Source organism: Megalops cyprinoides, chromosome 10 (genome assembly GCF_013368585.1).
Source record: "Megalops cyprinoides isolate fMegCyp1 chromosome 10, fMegCyp1.pri, whole genome shotgun sequence".
NCBI lineage: Eukaryota > Metazoa > Chordata > Actinopteri > Elopiformes > Megalopidae > Megalops > Megalops cyprinoides.
This window is the reverse complement of record NC_050592.1, coordinates 35,936,669-35,957,833: the sequence shown is the minus strand read 5'-3', so window position 1 is coordinate 35,957,833 and position 21,165 is coordinate 35,936,669. Positions and strand designations below refer to the sequence as shown.

General features: G+C 42.2%; 1 protein-coding gene across 20 annotated transcripts in view; it reads right to left on the bottom strand.

Moving 5' to 3' along the window:
- Positions 1–21,165, bottom strand: part of LOC118784368 (CLIP-associating protein 2-like) — a 151,072-nt gene that overhangs the window by 83,774 nt on the left and 46,133 nt on the right. For 18 of the 20 annotated variants that reach the window (XM_036538581.1, XM_036538582.1, XM_036538589.1 and 15 more), the window contains one exon: positions 7,169–7,315. In XM_036538581.1, the coding sequence (XP_036394474.1) occupies positions 7,169–7,315 (147 nt within the window). Of the gene's footprint in view, positions 1–7,168; positions 7,316–7,845; positions 8,048–21,165 lie in introns of those variants that run through there. The other 2 variants (XM_036538592.1, XM_036538601.1) reach the window with 1 other exon arrangement.

Here is a 21,165-nt window from a genome sequence, read left to right as displayed (position 1 = left end):
CTCCTGGACCCCCACCAGTCTGGGTTCAGACCCGGGCACTCAACCAAAATGGCACTCCTGGCGGTGACAGAGGCCCTCCACACAGCTACAGCCTCCAACCTGTCTTCGGTCCTCCCAGTATTCCAACCTCTTTTCTAGTTACTGCCCCCCCCCCCCCCCCCCCCCCCCCCCCCATCCAACCTGCCCCCCTCCCCATTATTTTTCCCCTTATCCTTTTTATTATTATTATTACTATTATTATATCTATATATACACGTACAAAATAAAACATACATTTTAAGGACAAAAGAAACAAAAAAAGGAAAGAAATACACTAATCATTACGTTTTTTGATTTCCTTCTTTCATTATGCCCTAGTCCCCTCCCCTTCACTTCACAGACCATCATTATCCTCTCACTCTCAGTGCCTTCCATCTGTCCTTATATACAATTAGCCTACTGTTTTCTTGTGCCATGTAATCCTCAATTGTGCTGTGATGTTGTATAAAGAGTTTGAATCTCTCTGTCTTCAAAGCCTCCACAGATTTTGACTTGAAAATAAAGATTTTCCCCAAAAGTATTATAATGTTAACTATTATTTGGGTGCCATTTCTTAGATCGCCCAACAGCACGGTGGGCAAGTCTAGTGAAAACTGACTACAATATAGAGACAACCAGCGCTGAACCCCTGTCCAGAACAGTGCCACAAAGGGGCAGTACCAAAATGAATGATCCACTGACTCAACCCTCTACACAAGGGTGATTCTTCAATTCTCCAAGTATGAAGCATCTTTTTAGTGGCCAAAAATTTATATATTAGTTTAAACTGAAAGATTCCTATAGATGAGTCAATTGTTGCTTTGTAAATTAAATTAAACACCTGATTCCATGGAATAGGACAGTCTAGCATATACTCCCAAGAGTGTAAAATATTATATGGAGCAGCTATTAGATTTTTTGATTTTAGATGAAACTGATATATTCTGTTTATGCTCATCTTTTTCATCCAATTAAAATTTTTCATATGTAGTCATAAGCATGACCACATAACATGACAGAAACCTGCATTGGGAGGGGAGTGCTGCTTATTTTGCATCTACACTCTCCTGCAGGGAAAGCAACACAAAGAAAATGCAGTCTAATTCTCAGTTAGGGGGGGGGGAATGAACTGGATGAAATGAGTCTGAATTCACACAATAAGCCAGAGTATTTTTATGTTATTATTGTAATCAAAATCTCAAACTGATCTGAAAGGGAGAGGTTACTGCTGCCAGTGTTAATTTTCTGTCAGACAAATACGGTGCCAGACAAATACGGCAAAGTTCAAAATGTTCTAATCTAGCGTTTCTGCTTTTTCCAACAATAAACAGAATTTAACAACTCAGATGCAGCTGATCTTTTATGGTACGTTCCCACTGCAGCGAATTTCGCTTTGCTCTCATTCAGTTTGTATGTGGGCGAAATTCGCTCTGGCTGGGCGAGATTGGGGCGAATTTGCTGAGGCAAGCAAAATTGAGATGGCAAAATCTCAACTTTATGCAAATGAGAATCACATGAGAACCAATCAGTTCAGTGTGTGATGTGTTTGGTGCGTGACGTTAAAAAGAGAGGCGGGGGTAACAAAAAAAAAGTCTGACCAAGATGGCGGAGGCTAAAGGCTACATGTAACATGAAAACATGTATATGATTAAAAGATGTATGGGCAACCATTTGTGTCTACATCAATACGCATTGTTGTTTCTATGTTACATTAACTTAGCTGAGACAAACAGACTCCTGTAGATCTTCATTTAAACACTCTAAGATAGGTGACAGGCTAACCACTAATGTTTTCGGACACCACATATACACTACGCAGATTGCTAAGATAGCCAGGCTAACGTTGACGTTGGGTGACCTTATTGTATTCAGAACATCAACGGCAAAAAACGGGAGGTAATTAAATTGGTGGAGAGCATACACAACACAATGTTTATGTCATTTCATCACAGTTGACTGGTTGACTTCACAAGCTAGCTAAATCGGTTGCTGCAATAGCTAGCTACGTCACCACACCACAACTACACTTGCTACTAACAGGATAGCCAAACATGCCTGCTGTTTTCGTGACCACACCCCCAGGGCGAAAATTCGCGAGGTGTTTCGCTGTGTGGAAGCCTAGCGTTAGGGGCATTTAATTTCAGTGATGAACGGAATCCAGCTTGCTAGTCAACTAGGTTTTCATTTACAGATACACCACGCATTATTTCATAGTGACAGTCATAACAAGATTTGTTCAAACAGACCTTTAAATGAAGCGTAAACTTACATTTGCAAACGGAAATGATGTACGTGTTCATTTGCATATAGAGCGGGGAAGTGGTGGAACGAACTCCCTGTCTCGCTACGGACAGCTTCTTCACCCCATTCCTTCAGACGGGGCCTGAAGACGCACCTCTTCAGACTCTACCTGGACTGACCCAGCACACAATTGCTGCCCCCCCCCCCATCAGTGCTGTCGTAAATTGCTGTGCTTTTTAAATTGTTTCTTGTTGCCGCCTTTACCCTGATGCTCATTGCGCCGTTTGAAGTTGTTGAAGTCCGCCGTTTGAAAGTATCGTATTAGTTGCCCTATAGGCTGTAACTGTACAAATCTAATAGTACTGTGTCCTCATATGCATATGGAGATGCCAGGTGTGAACAGACGTAGTTAGAGCTGTCCACTTGTGATCAGATCACCATAGACGCATGTTAATACCAGGTGTGAACAGGGCCTTAGTGACCAAGTTTCCATTGGTCAGTTAGTCGCAGAAAAAAAAAACCCTCAAACTCCATTCAGAAGCTGCGCCTTGTCGTTAAAAAGATATTACACTATGTCGGGCAGGAAATCATCCAAAGTGTGGGATCATTTTGAGCGTGTAAAGGACGACCCCAAGAAGGTGACATGCAAACTCTGCATGCAAAGATTTGCCGATCATTCGTCGACCTCAAACATGACTTATCTGAAACATATAGGGGAGAGCCGGTACGAAAGTAACACGGGATGAAAGTAACACAGCGATTTTCTCCGAACCCATACAAGTCTGATATGCCTGACTGTGTCAGCATGTACAGCATGCAACATGTACCAGAACCCCTAAAAATCGTGCGGATACATCATACATTCGCGGAGTTATACCCAAGAAGCTGTTTTCGATCACGGAAAGTAAATTCACTCTAGCGGTAACTTTTTTTTTGTTGGAATGACAAGTTGTGTCTATTGTTTCATGTGTCACAGTCATGTCCATTTGACAGATTAATTGGTGCTTTAAAACATCCTGAAGTTTGCCATGTCAGAGTTTCTCAGTTTAGAAGCAAGTCAAGTTTAACTGTCCAGAGTCATTGTCGGGACGATTGTAACAGTTGTTTCTTTCGTCCCTCTACAATAACAACTATACATTCACATTTATTAATTTAGCAGACGCTTTCATCCAAAGTCACATACAAAAGTGCATACACTAGGCAAAGAGGCACAAGGGAAAGATGTGTACAGGTCATACAATGCAGATAGTGCTGAAGCTGAGCACAATTATACTTATTGATACACAATTATACTTATTGAAGCTGAGCACAATAGTACTTATATTATTATACCAAAGTCGTTCTACATTTGTACAAAATAGCACCTGGTATTAATAGAACACACACGTGAGTTGTTGATCACAATGAAAATTAGTTTCTGTCTGTAACACTGTCTTTTAAAATGACGTTTATCTGAAAAGTGTTACTTTCGTCCCAGCTCTCCCCTAAGTAGCCTAACTGAAGAATACTGAACTTGTGCTGATGGGACTGTTCAAATCACTGTGGAGAGTCTGGTTAGAACTCTGGTGCTGTAGAGGGGGTACTCCAACCACCAGGCCTTGTTGCAATAAAGGGTTCCTTTATTTATGCTTGCTGATCATGAACTTGTAGTAAACTTGAGGTAGTGCAACTCATGGTATAGACTTGTGGTTTCTATAAACATAAACAAAGTAAACAGAATACAAATAGACTTAATAGGACCAAAATACAAATAGACTTAAGCATACAGATGAGTCTGTAAATATCAAATATACATCCTCTCTAATATCTTTAATAAACCTAGAATAACATGAACATATATTACTGTCTTAGGGGTAACCTACAGACATTCTACAGACTATTCTCTACTTAGGTGCATACTATCCCCGGTTACTGTTTACGAGGCTCAAGCATGCACCTTCATGGGAAGAAGCACATGAGCATTAGTGCGCATGCGCCAGAGGAAGAGATTCAGCATAAACATTACGCATCTTAATATTATATACACAGTAAACATACGCTTACTCTAATACATGGCTCTCTAACAGAAAGGTGATCTATTAACTGAACATCGCGATATTTATGCCGTCTTACAATTATCACTTCAAACCGTAAACATGCTAACGTACCGGTTACATTCTATTAATGCTTAATTACAGAACTACACAAAGGACGACACAGGGAATGACTTACAGTTTTCATCGACGCACAAATCCCAATGTAGCTAAACTAACGATCTGAGTTATTTAAACTGTTTAACTCTCAAACTCGCGACTCCCCGTACCGTTCGCGAACTCGAATTTCTTCACTACTGGCAGTGCAACACTCGGGAGGCACGCATTCTGCTGGTCGGTGATTGGCCTCTCAGCCCCCACAGTCTTAAAGGAACAGACAGCTTTTAACACTAATGTTATTATCCCTTTCGCACGTAACTTATTTTTATGCAATGTAGCGCGCTGTTACGTTACATGGTTCGTTATGTTTTCATTAGCGTTATTAGGCTTCTCAGTTTTCAGTTAGCATTTGCTATATATTTTTTAACGTTAAATCACTGTTTACTCACAGCTAAAATTAGCTAGAATTTTTCCAATCTACTGTTCTAATCGCACCGGTTTTAGCATAGGCGCTAAACAGCACACACCGGTGTGACAGAATGCGCAGAAGGGTTATTCCATTATGCTAAATAATTAATGGCCTAATTAACATTAGCAAATTGCAAAGTTAAGGCTATATACAGTTAAATAAATATATTGTCATATGCGCTATTAGGCTTATCCAAGTGTTCGTGGGGACTGGGGAAGCTAAATTACCTCTCTTACTGCATGTTTAACTTCATGTTCTGTTTTTTATTTATCATTTGTTTTGTAAGTTATTGTGTTGGTGTTACAAATTCATAAGTTGTATTATGTTATACTTGTTGAAATAAATTAACAAAAAGCTCAGTCTCCTTGCTGGTTGTTCTGACACATTCAGAATCATTACCGCTTCTTCCGTTGGCATTGTCACTGACAGGCGGCTCAGGTCCTGCAAGCGCTTGTAAAATGTATATTTTAAAAGCCCATTATTACGTTTTTGTATTTCTCTGTAACGTAGCACAGTGTTAACAATGTTATTTATAACATTCTTCCTCAGCCCTGGAACTCGAACCATTTCTGATGCTCCAAAAATATATATATTTAAATAATTAAATTAATGTCAAACATGCGACCACTAGTCGACTAGGAAAATATTTGGTCGGGGCAGCCCTAAACACAGCGGTGTGACAAACAACACGGTAGCTATGATTTAAACATCTAAATCTCAGGGCTGTCGCTGTCTCTGTCCTGCTGTCTCTCAAACGTGAGGGGACGGCATGATGACAGAAGGCAGATCTGTATGTATGTATATGTATATATATACATGGCAGATCTTGTGTAGTCACTATCAGTCAGATCAATAATGAGGATGAACGAATTTAAATTATTTTATTCATTTGTTAAAGCTAGTGGATTCCTCACAACACTTGTGTGCCCTGCCACTGTTGTAAGATTTCAACACAAGTTAATGATTGTGAATTAGTTGCGTTGTCATTTGAAAGATTTTTGGGATGTGATGGTGACATACTGCCTTGATAAAGGCACAGCAGTACCAAAATGGGAGCCAGTATGATACTGAAGATACGGAAACCTAAGAGTATGAGATTGTCCATTGCTTTCGGCTGCGCTACATTAACCTGTTTCACTTCAAGCGCACAGAATTTCAAAGCGCTGAATGAAAGTATCTGATTACAAGGAGGGTGACAGCATAAACATGACTATACCACAGGATTCTGTATGGCCCTCAATTAAAAATGGCTGCATGCAGCAAAATGGCAGCCCACACAACTCACTCACAACTCACAAATCAGTCAATGGCATCACCATGCCACTGCCTTTGCACACCAGCTGAACTGTCCACAATGATGTCACTTCACCAACCAGAGGGCATTTGAATGACAGTCAGGTTAACCTCAACCAAAAAGCCCTTTGCAATAGGCCAAGTCATTTCTAATATTTCAGTGAAAGAAAATATAGGGCAAATGACAAAATCTATGTAGAGTTACTTGTGCTGTCTGTACAATCTCCCTAACTCTATGGGGAAAAATATAAAAGGTGGAAAATCAGAGAAATTTTTAAGTGGAAAAAATACAGCACAAAACTGCCTGCATACTATCTCTTCCCAATCAGTTACACACTGCTTAGCTAAAAGAGTTTGTCCAGCATGGCAACAGTAACAATGGGGCACGTGGCCCGATGGTTTGGCTTACAGTGTGACCTGCCTGCAAAGACATACAGCCCTTTGGTTGGCTACCAATATATCTTCTTCATTAATCTAAATAGCCAAGCATTTGGCAGGTATTTCAGAGGAATTATTTCGTATATTCACTGAACTTGACTCCCTACACTTTAGTCTGAGGTGCGGTAAACAACAATTATTAAAGGCATGCATTTTCAAAGAGATCAGTTTAAGACAACAGAATGGTTCCTGAGGTGGGGGAGTGATGACGTAGTGCAGTGTGTTTGAGCAGGGGGTGCGTGGTGCTGTGGGTTTTGGGGGCATGGTGTGGTGCCATTTTTCAGTGTGAGTGTGCTGTGTGGAAGCCTGTGAGTATATACACCTTTAATAAAGTGTATAACTGCACCTGCTTATGTGTCACTGATTAAAGTGATTTATGTGTGCATCTATCTTTGTGAACACACTGGCATTTGTGTGCACAAATGAAGTACCTCATATGTATTAGTGCATGCATGCATTTGTATGTATGCATTAGCGTGTGTATGTACTAGCATGTGTATGCATTACTCTGTACACATTAATGTGTGTATGCATTAGTATCAGGTTGCTTGAGTATGTACTCATTAGCACACATTACCTCCAACCTTGGCAGCCCCGGTGGTGCTGGGCCGGCGGCTGCTGTTGCCAGGGTTACCTGGCTTCTTGGCAGCAGGGACCTTGAAGCCAGACTGGGATGAGGAGGGCCGGCTTCCATCCACGGACTCTTCATCGTCGAAGCCTTTATCTGGGAAAGGGAAGCAGACACCAGATGAGGAGAGAGGAACCTCCTCAGGGCGCCCTGACAGCAGCAAAATGCAATACCAATCACCCGTCCGGCACGACACTGTTACCACAGCGGACTGAATGAGCAGTGGCATGCGGAATAAAAGCGGGGAGAGAGGACGGCCATCTTCCACGCGGGCTCACAGACACATGGGCCCCATCTCGCCAGCCGATGCAGCGGCGGACTGAGACACAGGCCTCCCCACATTTGCCGTCTCCTCCCACCTGAGGGAAACAATGCCTGCGCGCGCACGGCATCCATCATGGCAGCAAGCAGAATGCGCACGCACACACACACTACTCTCGCCGTGACAACACCCCATCCGCCAGGGAGGTGGCTGCAGCTCCTCCACCCCCACACCAAAATAGACAATAAGAGATAAATGAATACAAATAAAAAAGCAAAAGGTAACCTTCCTTCCATCATGCACACACGACCCAAATGCACTATCCAACACCCCATGTTCAGCCTGCTCCACTCCCTACACTTACAGTCGCAGATCTTCTTGCAAATGAGCCTTCTCATGCCTTCAGCAGGTGGAGGGCAGGGGGGGAGCCCCCTGTCAGCTAAACCCGACCCCCCAAACAGGCTTACATGGCCTGATATCGTGCTCAGAGGTGCAGAAAATCCCAGCCGGAGAACCTTTGCGAAACCTCTGTCTGTTCCGCCCTGGATTGTGCCGGCATTTTCCTCCTCCCCCCTCCTCTCCGTCTCTCTCCTTCCCCTCCTTTCTCTCTCTCCTCTCTCCCATCCCTCCCATGGTGGCCCCATGGCCAATCAGCTGGCAGGTGATCCCTCCCTCCCCTCCCACGGCGGCCTTGTTGCCAATTGGCTGGCGGATGACGTCACCTTGCAGCCAGTACTGGTGCGGAGCAAGGTATCCTTCTTGAATACAAATGAGCTGATGGCCATAGACAGGGGCAACCCAGATGAAAGGAGCAGTTTTGAGCAGATAGCTCTGCCTGTGGAACAGTATTGGAGCAGTGGGAGCAGACAAAGGGCCTGCCTGCATCCAGCAGCACGTGCTGCCCTACGTCTCTTGCAACCTGCCAGACACACCCATCTTGGGACACACAGCAGCAGCATCAACGCACAACACCAGGAACGCACACAGTCATGACACTCATACACAGAGACACACAGACACACTCCCACACACACACACACACAAGCTCTCACACACACACACACACAAGCTCTCACACACACACACACACCCTTACACACACACACACAGACTCACAGACACTCGCACGTGCTCACACACCCAGACATACACGATCACACACACAAACACACACCCTTACACACACACAGACACACATGCACTTTGTACAGAAACACATATTCGCACACAGACACATGACACCCACACAGAGACACATAGATACTCACATGCACAGACACATACACGCTCATACACAGACACACACTAATGATAATATGAACAGACACATGTGGACACACAAGCACACAGTCATACACAGACACAAAGACAGACACACTCACATACATGGTCCCTGAAGCACAATGGATGACTTCTGGCTACTACACTTCAGGCTATTAGAGATCAAATATTTATAAGGATGCAATCATTTCTGAATCAATCACTGGAGCATTTTGGTTAAAAAAAACAGAGCTGAATTAGCAGTAATGAAATGACAAACAGGCATTCATTCAAACAATGTTTTGTCTACGAAACAATGGTCTACATTCAGCCAGCACGTTAGCCTGAGGTATTTGGTCATGCTCAGATGCTCTAAATCACCATTAAATTCAGAAACAAGCTTTGGCCTTTGCACAAATGTGTAATCAACTGGACCTAAACTTTCTGACCACTGTCACCCCAGATAACTCAACTCCAGTGTCCTCCTCTAAATTAAAATAAAGAACGAATGACAGAAACTGAAGGAAGAATCTGGTAGTGCAACTGAGCATTCAGACAGAATGCCCCTTAGTTAAAACAACCTACCCCTAAAAATAGACATTAAAACAAGCCTGCACCTGGCTAATGCTCATCCTTACTGTGGCCAATGGAAAAACCAGACTTCTGAGCTTCTCATTACAGGTCTCCAATGTAAAATTCTCAAACTATCCAAGCACAATGCAATGTAAGCAAACCATTACATCATTCAACAAACACCAGCATAATCAATGAAGCCTTACTTTAGTCTCAACAGGGAACGGGAGATAGGAGGCAGAGGAGATGTACAAAGCCAAAAATGAATTACTCATTTCCTCCCTCCAATATCTACAAATCTCCTGAGCTAGGCAAACATCTCACAAGTTACCAGCATGTTCCATGCTAACATTTACTGAGGCAGATGACTTGGAAAAGTGATGCCGTGTAAACACCAGTCACGGGGGCTGTTGAGGAAAAATGGCTTGTATAAAACACCATTCCAGTAATCATGACAACACATTTTCAAAATACCTGTTTCAGATGCTATTGTGTGTGGCACCTTCAAGTACACCTGTCTGTTGGTATTCAAAGCATGGGCAAACAATCTTGGTTAAATCCAGAGTTGGGTGTGCAAACAGCAAGTGGCTATAGTATTGGTTAAGTCTGTAAGGACAGGGCAGAGGAGGCATTCTGCAATGCTCTGGGGTGACAAGCATGGGACAAGCTGAAGGCCAGCTCAGCGAGCCTCTGGTTCTGTGCCACAGGTACTCCCTTTCCACCAACGCAAACTAAGTGCTAGGTCTGGGCTGGTGCTAGTGCCGGTTCAAAGTTGGTTCAACTTGCGAACCTTCTAAGACCTGGTTTGCTTTTCCACGGGCTAGAGAGCCACCATAGAGCCACATCATTACATCACTGTATATGTCTGTATTAGGCATGTCACGATACCAGAAATATAGTAGTCGATACCAATACCGGTGAAATTCCACGATTCTCGATACCCAATTCGATACCACGGTAAAAAACAAAAACAAAACAATAAATCTCATGTACTTCAACATACACTCCTTTATTAAAAAACATTTGAACATTACAAAAAACAACAGTGGCATGTAGCCTTCAAGTATTTAAAACAAACAATACTGTGCTTAATTACAAACAACCAACTTCTTATGATGGTACAGCATTTCAATTGCAGTACCCGGCCAAGACATGACAAAAATATGGAAATAATAAATAGGCCTATATATAATAATAAAAAGACAGCAATGTCAGCTGTCTCAAACAAAAATAATGGTAACGTGTATTTCAGGATAGCAAGGACAACACTTGGATACGTTGTTAATGTAACGTTAACATGATTTGAAACTCACTCACCTTGAATTCTTTGAATGAATCTGGGTGTCTGTCTTTGAAGTGCTTCGCTAAATTGGAAGTGTTTCTTCCTTTCGTCTGAAATGTTCGATGGCACCGTTTGCATGCTGGTTTTTGTTATTTATCCCTGATGATCCGCCTCAAACGCAAAGTACTTCCACACACGACTCTTACTGTTTTTCTTGTCGACGAGTTGAGGCGGAGCTGTTGCTGCAGCTGCACTTGTCGCCATCTTCCAAGTGTTCTTCTTCTTGTGGCATTTTAACGGCAGACTAGAACACTTCAAGATTTAGTTTATTGCCAAGTAGGTCGCCCCAACAAGGAATTTTTTTAGTATAATGGTGCTCCATACAAATAGATCACTAAGTATGAGTAATAAAAGCAACTGTACTGAAAAACAAACAGGCGTATATGCTGCCCCCATCAGGTCCGGAAGAATAATATCCCCGATACAAACGAACAGCGTCACATTTCAGAATTTTGGCATCGGTACCTACGGTACTGTAGAAAAAGGAGTACCGTCATGTTTTCAGAATTTTGGCATCGACTTGAAGTATCGGTTCTCGTGACATCCCTAGTCTGTATACATCTCCGCTTCGAACGTAACATTGATGTGGGAAATGCTTGGGTAATGTTAGCTGACCATCAGCTAGCTAGCCAGCCATCAATGTTACGTTCATAACATGTGAGAAATTAGTAGCTCGCTAAACAGCTCATGCTGTATCTGTTCGAACACCAGTTTCATTCTTGAAGCTCCCTCTAGCTCTGTTTTTTTTTAAATGGTGGTTACAAAGTTTTAGTTGGTCTTGTTGGTCACGATAATCCCTCTCCCAGCCCTTGACGAAAGTGGTTCTTGGTTCTAGACCAGCAAAGTGTTGGTACCACTCTCGAACCAGTTTTCCTGGCTGAGAGCCAGTTCTTTGGCTGGCGAATGCGAAGAACTGGTTTGAGATCAGGCACCGGCTCCAAATCGGCCCTCAAACTGCCTTGGTAAAAAAGGGGTAAGGAACAGCAAGGTCATGCATGGTGGGAACAGCAGCTCTGTTGATCTATTGGCATGCTGACAACATGCCCATTGAGTTTACTGAGAGTCCACCACAGAGCCCTGGTTGAGAACACAAACCCCTCAGAGTGGGAACAATCAGAGGCCCCTGGATAGAAACTTAGAAGACCCTGGGACGGAAATGCACAGGTCCCCTGGGATGGGAACACAAATCCCCCAAGATGGGAACACACAGACCCACGGCTGAGAGCCTAAACACCCCTAGTTTGGACTGTACAGATCTCTGGATGGGAAAAGAGAGACTCCTGAATGGGAATGACCAGAGACATCTAATGAGCCTGACAAGTCTCATACCTGGATGCTGTCTGGTCTAACAAAGCCATGCTATTCACAACACCTAGTGGCATGTCAGTGTAGAACACTTGTGTAAAACTACCATGAAAGGAACCTAACACAGTACTTTCACTACACTGAGAGGGTGAGCATACAGTGGGAGGGGCCTCTATATAGTCAGACTTACATGATAATTTATATTTACTTTCATAGCATACATATTTCTATTATTGCACAGGTTTAACAAGTTGTTTCACTCTGATTTCATATTAGGTTCTACTTTGTGGAACAGAGAGTCAGATGAATGAGATGAGACCGTTTTGCAGAGATGAGGTTTATTCCTCAAGAGCCAAAGTTACACAAGCAAACAGCCCCCGAACTAAAACCACCTGGGCTCAGATGTGCACTGACATAAATACCTAGGTGTGATTAGGCCACACCTCAACAGTTGTTGATTGCATTCAGACAGACTGGCAGAGATAGTGGGCTACAAGCATTGATATGTTCATGACCCTTTGACCTAGGACAGTTCCTGTGGGCAACTGGGTGTGATCTACAGTTCTCACAGACGATTTGGTGTGATGTGCATTGGTATGGTGGTGACATTGCTCTAGGATAGTTCATGAGGGCAGTTACATAAATGAGTAATATAAAGTAGATCCTAACATTATGTAAGATTTAATCAAAATAGAATCATGCAAGTAAAACGTTAACTTACAAACTTTACTTCCTTTCATGTTTTAATATTCTTTACACTCGATGAACTACACTTAGATACACAAACAATTAACCAAGATGTTCATTTTAGAAGTGCCCTGTTTTAGGCGAAAGAGCAGCCTAGAGTCAAACCCTGTCCTTCTCTTACTGATAATGTCACTGGAGCAATAATCCCACCCCCTTCCTACTGATGAGATTACTGGAGTTATACTCCACCCCCTCCTGCTGAAGAGGTCACTAGAGCTGAACCCCGCCCCTCCTGCTGATGAGATCACTGGAACTGAACGCCACCCCTCCTGTTGAGGATGTCACTGCATCTGAGCTGATATCTGTAGCTCTGGCTGGCTGCTGTAAAACAGCACAATGTGGTTGACACTTTTCAGGGGAAAGAATGTTTCTGAACATAGAAATATTCAACACATATGTACACACACTGACAGCATACATCCACAGCATATATCTTTTTACTACACAAGACGGTTACACATGGAGACAATTCTCCTAAAACATTTCCACATCCGTTTGTCAAACCCAATTATGTTTACAAACAGGAGTGACACAAGCATTACCAAAGTATGGGCTGAAAAACTGCACTTCCTACAACACTCCATGCATGGCACAGCAGCACTTTCATTTTGATGACAAAAATCTCAAGGCACCTCAGTGATCCTCCCCGACTACAGTGCCAAGTTTGGCCACACAGGGGAGACACAGGACTTGCTGAGCAAAATACAAAGGCCCCGCTGTGAGAGCTACACTGGTGGCTGAGGTGGAGAGTAGAGGGTGACACGGGAGTGGATTATCACTCCTGTCCCTTCCCACTCTTCTTTTTTTTTTTTGGGGGGGGGGGGGGGTGGTAGTCTTTAGGCAATGCATACCTGCCAACATTTGGGTTTCAAAATATGGGAGGTTTCTTCGGCCAGGGGGGTGGATAGTAAATAAATAAGTAAATAAATAATTGTATGTAGTCTGTGGATTTCACTATTCATCATGTGACTGGGATGGGACAGGGAAAAAAGTCAACGGGAGCGGGCGGGACGGGAATCATAATAACAATAGGTACTTATGAAAACGTGTGTGGGTGTGTGTGTGTGTGTGTGTGTGTGTGTGCGTGTGCGTGTGCGTGTGCGTGAGAAAGGGAATGTGTGCGTGAGGATGGCCCAGTTTGATCAGTCAGGAGGGGAGGCCATTGACGCCAAGACTTCACTTGGTGGGGGGAGCATCAGAAGAATCGTACTCGTCCCAGGCTGTGAGAACGTATCTCGCTGAGGTCTGCGCATTACTTGCGGTTACGGTGTGTGTGTATGCACTTCTCTAAGCGTGTTTATGTATGTCTGCTTGTACGTGTGTCTGTGTGTGTGCATGGGTGTTTGTAAGCGCATGTGAATGTGCGTGTGTCTGTGTGTATGCATTTCTAAGTGTGTGTGTCTATACAGTGGAGAAAATAATTATTTGATCCCCTGCTGATTTTGTAAGTTTGCCCACTTACAAAGAAATGAACGGTCTCTAATTTTTATGGTAGGTTTATTTCAACAGACAGAGGTACAATATAAACAAAGAACCCAGAAAAAATACATTATATAAAGGTTATAAATTGATTAGCATTTGATCGAGTGAAATAAGTATTTGATCCCCTACCACCCAGCCAGAATTCTGGCTCCCACAGGTTATGTGCCCATATGGCACACAGATTAGTCCTGTCACTTTAAGAAACTACTCCTAATCTCAACTCGTTATGTGTATAAAACACACCTGTCCATAGAATCAATTTCTTCCATTACAACCTCTCCACCACCATGGGTAAGACCAAAGAGCTGTCAAAGGATGTCAGGGACAAGATTGTAGACCTGCACAAGGCTGGAATGGGCTACAAGACCATCAGCAAGAAGCTTGGTGAGAAGGTGACAACTGTTGGTGTGATTATTCCAAAATGGAAGAAATATAAAATAACCATCAATCGCCCTCGGTCTGGAGCTCCATGCAAGATCTTGCCTCATGAGGTGAGGATGTTCATGAGAAAGGTGAGGGATCAGCCCACAACTACATGAGAGGAACCTGTTAATGACCTCAAGGCAGTTGGGACCACAGTCACCAAGAACACCATTGGTAACACACTACGCTGTAATGGATTGAAATCCTGCAGCGCCCACAAGGTTCCCCTGCTCAAGAAGGCACATGTACAGGCCCGTCTGAAGTCTGCCAGTGAACATCTAAATGATTCAGAGAAGGCTTGGGAGAAAGTGCTGTGGTCAGATGAGACCAAAATCGAGCTCTTTGGCATCAGCTCGACTCGCCGTGATTGGAGGAAGAGAAATGCTGAGTATGACCCGAAGAACACCATCCCCACAGTCAAGCACGGAGGTGGAAACATTATGCTTTGGGGCTGTTTCTCTGCTAAGGGTACAGGACGACGTCACCACATTGAGGGGCCAATGGACGGGGCCCTGTACCATAAAATCTTGGATGAGAACCTCAACCAGAACACTGAAGATGGGTCGTGGATGAGTCCTCCAGCATGACACTGACCCAAAACATACCGCCAAGGCAACAAAGGAGTGGCTAAAGAAGAAGCACATTAAGGTCATGGAGTGGCCTAGCCAGTCTCCAGACCTCAATCCTATAGAAAATCTGCGGAGGGAGCTGAAGCTTCCAGTTGCCAAGCAGCAGCCAAGAAACCTACAGGATTTAGAGTGTTTCTGTAAAGAGGAGTGGGCCAAAATCCGTCCTGAGATGTGTGCAAACCTGGTGACCAACTACAAGAAACGTCTTACCACTGTGCTTGCCAACAAGGGTTTCTCCACCCAGTGCTAAGTCATGTTTTGCTTGGGTATCAAATACTTATTTCACTCAATGACATGTAAATCAATTTATAACTTTTATGTAACGTGTTTTTTTCTGGATTTTTGGTTGATATTCTGTCTCTCTCCATTAAAATGAACCTACCATACAAATTAGAGACCATTTCTTTGTAAGTGAGCAAACTTACAAAATCAGCAGGGGATCAAATAATTATTTTCCCCACTGTATGTGTGTAAAAGTTTCTTTGTGTACAAATGTGTATGTGTTTGGGTGTGCTTCTCGTTACATGGGGGGGGGGGGGGGGGTGATTACTGCAATGTCCCGCTGAGGAGCACAGAGCCTTTGAATTCCCTTCAGGACTAAGATTGAGGATGCAGGAAACCCGACACGGCTAAGCACAGAGCTCAGAGAAAACCTGACACAGCTCAGCACAAGGCGCAGAGCAATCCTGACACAGCTCAGCAGAGCTTAGAGCTCAGAATAAACCTGACACAGGTCAGCACAGAGCTCAGAGCAAACCTGACACAGCTCAGCACAAGGCGCAGAGCAATCCTGACACAGCTCAGCAGAGCTTAGAGCTCAGAATAAACCTGACACAGGTCAGCACAGAACTCAGAGCAAACCCGACACAGGTCAGCACAGAACTCAGAGCATAAAATACAGTGCACAAATGAAACAGGCAGCACCCTCTAACAAAGCCTTTGTAACTGAAGCACAATTCTGATTGTCCTCATCTGGCACAGATAGTTTCATTCTTTGCTTTAAGGTATGGAGAAATTGGGCTTGGAGACCGGTGTGGGACCACTCCCACTTAAACTGCCACTTACACCAGCAAACACAAAAAGGCAAATCAATGCTAAAAATTCCCTACAAAATAGAGCTCAAGGACATATAAGATGACAGATTAATGCATAAATGCATGTGTTTCAGCCAATAGGTAAGGAGTATCCTTATTATCCATATTATTTGCAAGTCGCTCTGGGTAAAAGCGTCTGCGAAATGATGTAATGTAATGTAATGTAATGAGTAGGGCTGGGTGGTATATCAACTTTTTAAGGTATATCGACATATTTTCACACAAGATATAGGATGAGACAATACTGTTTATATCGACATAGTTTGAAGTTCCGTTACATAACCCGTTTCTTCCTTAAAGCCGTGCCAGTGTTTGCATCTCTCCTCTCTCACACTCTCCGCGCAACCCCACCCCCACTCTCCCTCTACGTGTGCGCAAACTCGGTGTTCTGTCGATTTGTCCTACCGTATCGAAATGTCCTACCATAGCGTAGATTGATAGTCATATCTATCGATCTTTGATACCCTATCGGGAAATACTACCGCAAGTAGGTTGTGCTACCTTAGAAGCCAAAAACGGTCGGTGATTCTTTTTTACCTTATCAGAAAATGGTTTTAAGACTACCAGGATATAACTATAGAATGTTCTGATAGTCTGAAGTACCTTATCAGAAAGTGCTACCAACATAGCCTATATTAAATAAAAATAGGTTTATTTTATACATTTTTTCATTTACATGTTGATATACTGTGCAGCTGTATATTTTCAAACAGGGTAGGCCTGTTATTTTTTGTTTACATTTTTATTGTTATTTGCACAGCTGTGTTTTGTTAACCAGTAGAGAAAAACCTGTAATTGTACTCTATTTTAATCACTCTGTTATTGTTGTTGAAAACAACTGCTTTGACTTACAACTGAACATTTAGCCCACTTCGTAGAAAATACCGAGATATATATCATGTATTCAGCCTAAAAATACAGAGATATGACTGTAGGTCCATATCGCCCAGCCCTAGTAATGAGTATCCAACTGAGGAGAAATGCAAGTGCATAGATGCGTTTACCACTGGCAACACAGACACCATGCAGGGTAAACCAGACAATTAGAATTCACTTATAAAAAGCAATGTAACATTACAAATATTTTATCTAGATAATGAAAATTTACAGGAAAGACATGGTTTTCAAGCACACACATGTATTAGTCATATTAGTCATGACACAATGAGCATAAGGTCATCAACAATACATGAGTGACCCAGAGGAAAAGGCCTTATTCAGACCCTAACGTGCCTGTGCAACCTCTTCAAACCCAGTGCAACTGAGAATCACACCACAAACACGCAGACCTCAGACATTCGCCTCAGAATAAATTAACTCAAGACCTGACTGCAGCTTGGTGCTACATGTCTAGAGACATGCCTTGGTCTTGCAGTTTTATTACTTGGAGGACTTCATTAAAATGATCTGACAGCGTTGGCATTGATCCGGTTCCCTCTCACAGCGCTCTGCTCTGTTGACCCACCCCGCAAAACACCTATGGCCGGTCCCACACTTTGTGGTTTTGTTTTTCGGATCTCGTATGCAAGCCTCAGAACTACAAAGACTTCTACATATGACACACAACATAAGCTAAAGCCTAAATCCCCAAATGATGGAATTGTTAAATAGTTTCCTTCCTGGAGATGTGTGGTTAAACTTTTGCTATAACTAATTTTTTTACAGATTAAAAATGTATATGCATATTTCAATCCTAAAGCTAGTCTGACCATTCTTTTACTACATACATTATTGTCATTTTGCAGGTGCTCTTATCTATAGTGACTCACACAGACTACAATTTCACCCATTTATACAGCTGGATATTTACTGAAGCAATTGTTGGATAAGTACCTTGCCCAATGGTAGAACAGCAGTGCTCCCAGTAGGGAATCCAACCCGCAACCTTTCAGTTACAAGCCCTGCTTGCAGAGCCGGGCAGTATTTCTGTCACTTGTATTTGAAATATGCAATTTCTGTCACTTGTATTTGAAATATGCAATTCCAATTACTTTTGAGTGTTTTGTAATTTGTATTTGACAGGGCTGAAAAAAATCAAATGTAATTTTTAACAAGATACCTTAGAGTGGAGTAATTTTGTATTTTCAAAGTACTCAAAATACTTTCTCCATGATTCATAAACATAAAAGAATTCATGTAAATATATCTTAAAGTGAAGAACAATACACGTAGGACACACTAACGCAACCTCTGACTGTGAATAGTGTGGGCTTACAAAATCACTGTGTGTGAGACTTTCTCGTTGTCCATCATTTTGACGGACAGGGTCGTAAAAATTCCATCATGATCTATTATTACCCATCATTTTAATTTTCATTTTTTAATGATAAGATATATTTAATAGAAGTTAATTTTCATTCATTCATTCATTTTAATAAATAATAGTAAATAGTAAATAATAACCAGCTTATAGATTATGCATTTACAAGGGCATGGAGAGAAAAGATGAACAGAGACACCGACTGTGCGGTAACTTTTCATGTCAACGCCACACGAATAGGGATGGGTACCAAAATATATTGGCACCGGTTCCTATATGGCTGGTATCTACTGGACCAAATTGCAACACACATTTCCGTCCCACTTAAATGCCTGAGCGCTGCCGATTGAAATATTTGCCCTCTGGTGCTCCGAAACGGACGTTGCAGTACTGTAACTGTTATTTAGTGCTAAATTATTGTAGTTGGGTAAGGTTTTATTTATTATGTGAATTTATGTAAATTTGTTAAGCGTTTAGTATTTATTTATATTTTAGTATACTTTAAACTGTTAATAGTTAATATATTGTTCAATTTCAAGTTCAAATTTACCTTAGCAATAAAAAAGCCGTTCATTAATGTCATCGACCGTCATTTTGTGCTTTTTTTACCCTTTCGCACATAATTTTATGCTATGTAGCGCGTTACGCTACATGGTTATGTTTTCATTAGCGTTATTAAGCTTCTCACAGTTTTCACCGCCGCATTTGCTATGTTTTTGTTAAATCGCTGTTTTCTCAAAGCTAGAATTCTTCCAATCTCGTGTTCTAATCGCACTGGTTTTAGCATACACGGTAAATGGCTAATCACACCGGTGTGACTGTACACGCATAAGGGTTCAGGCACCGGTACCGTTTTAAAAATATCGCTTTAGCACCAGTATCGAAAAAAACCCAGATGACACCCAACCCTAGCCTTCCCTCCTCAACCACGTTAACTCCTGCTCCCACTGAACCCGGTACTCCCTCTTGACCTCCTTGCTGCCACTTGCTTGCCTCATAACAGTAGCTGCCTCTGTCTGATCAACATTTTCAGTATTACTTGCTTGTCCTTCAACCTCCACCGCATCAATCCCTCTTTTTTCGCCTCGTTTATCAACGCCATCACAATTATTGGGTTTTTTAAAGAAACTTCGGACACTCAGCTGCCATGATATTTTGCAATGGTATGTAGCGATATAGCCTACTAATGCGATGGCTAAAAGCCAGCTAGACAAGGAGGTCATGCACGTGAGATCAAAGACAAGACTAGAAAATAGCTAATTAATATGTACACTTGCCACCAGCTGGACAGGGGTGTGAATTACTTAAAGTTATGGTAGATCGCCCTCAGTGTTCTAATCTGTCAAAATGACGGACGGCCTTCCGATTTTTCCATCATTGTTAAAAAAAACTCAATCAAGTTCATCTTCTGCGAAGTTCGTACCCCCCAAGCAAGCCAGCACATTCTTCCTGCCTCAACCACTGCAGTGGACTGTCCGTCAAGGTAAACATTTTATCTGAACGGCAATAACTATATAAAATATATCTTACTTTTTAGAATGTACACATGTTGAATGCCATAGGCAAAGGCTACAGATAAAAACAATCGATACATATGGCCCGGTGGCTAAAGAACTGAGTGAGCCAGCAAGCTAGCTAGCTATTAATTAGTGCTACAAGTTGGCTTGGATGAAACAGCTCGACAAGCATATAAGACTGGTTAGCCATGGGTAGCCAGCAAGTGTTAGCTAGATATATAATTTATGTCTGGCTACATATTGCGTGGTACATGGTGGTTAACATTATAATATATCAAGCTAGCGATGCTAACAAGCTAGTGTCTCATTTGCAGGAATAATATTCCATCCGCACCGGAGGCAGTTAACACCAGAAATATTTGAAAAGTTAGTTGTTCTTAAAGGCAGCTAAATAGGCTACTAATTGAAGTGGTTGGGTCTCAATTGCCATGTCTTTGAATTGGACAGAGAGCAAGTTTCTACATACTGTACAAGACATACTATTTTCAGCATTTTTTTTTTTTTTTTTTTTTACAGGTTTGGTTAGATACAGTAGCATTCTGCTTCCTGTTCTTCCTTGCTGTAGGGTTCAAATTCTCACCAGAGCCTTGTGTACATTATAAAAATCCGAATGTTCTGCCATTTTGTACAAATTCAGAATGCCCGATGTTTCAAATGTATTTTCCTGTATTTTGAAAATACAAAATACATGTAATTTATCTTGATACATTTTTCTAGCACCAGTATTTTGTATTTTATTTTGATACAAAATATATTTATTTGAGGGGTATTTTGTAACAAGATACATTCTGATGTATCTTTGCCCATCTCTGCCTGCTCATTACCACTACACTCCAGTTGGAGGAGCACAATTTTCACCTGAGACATGGGACATGGAACTTGTGTACTGTCATAAATGTTCCAAGCTACCATAAACCTTCCAAGCCGTCTCAAAAACCTCTGAAAATCTGCCAAAAACCTCCATGTTCTCCCAGAAACTTTTCGAGTACCATGCAGTATGAATATATGTTCTGTGCCTAATTGGATGCACAGAACAGCTCTCATATCAAGAA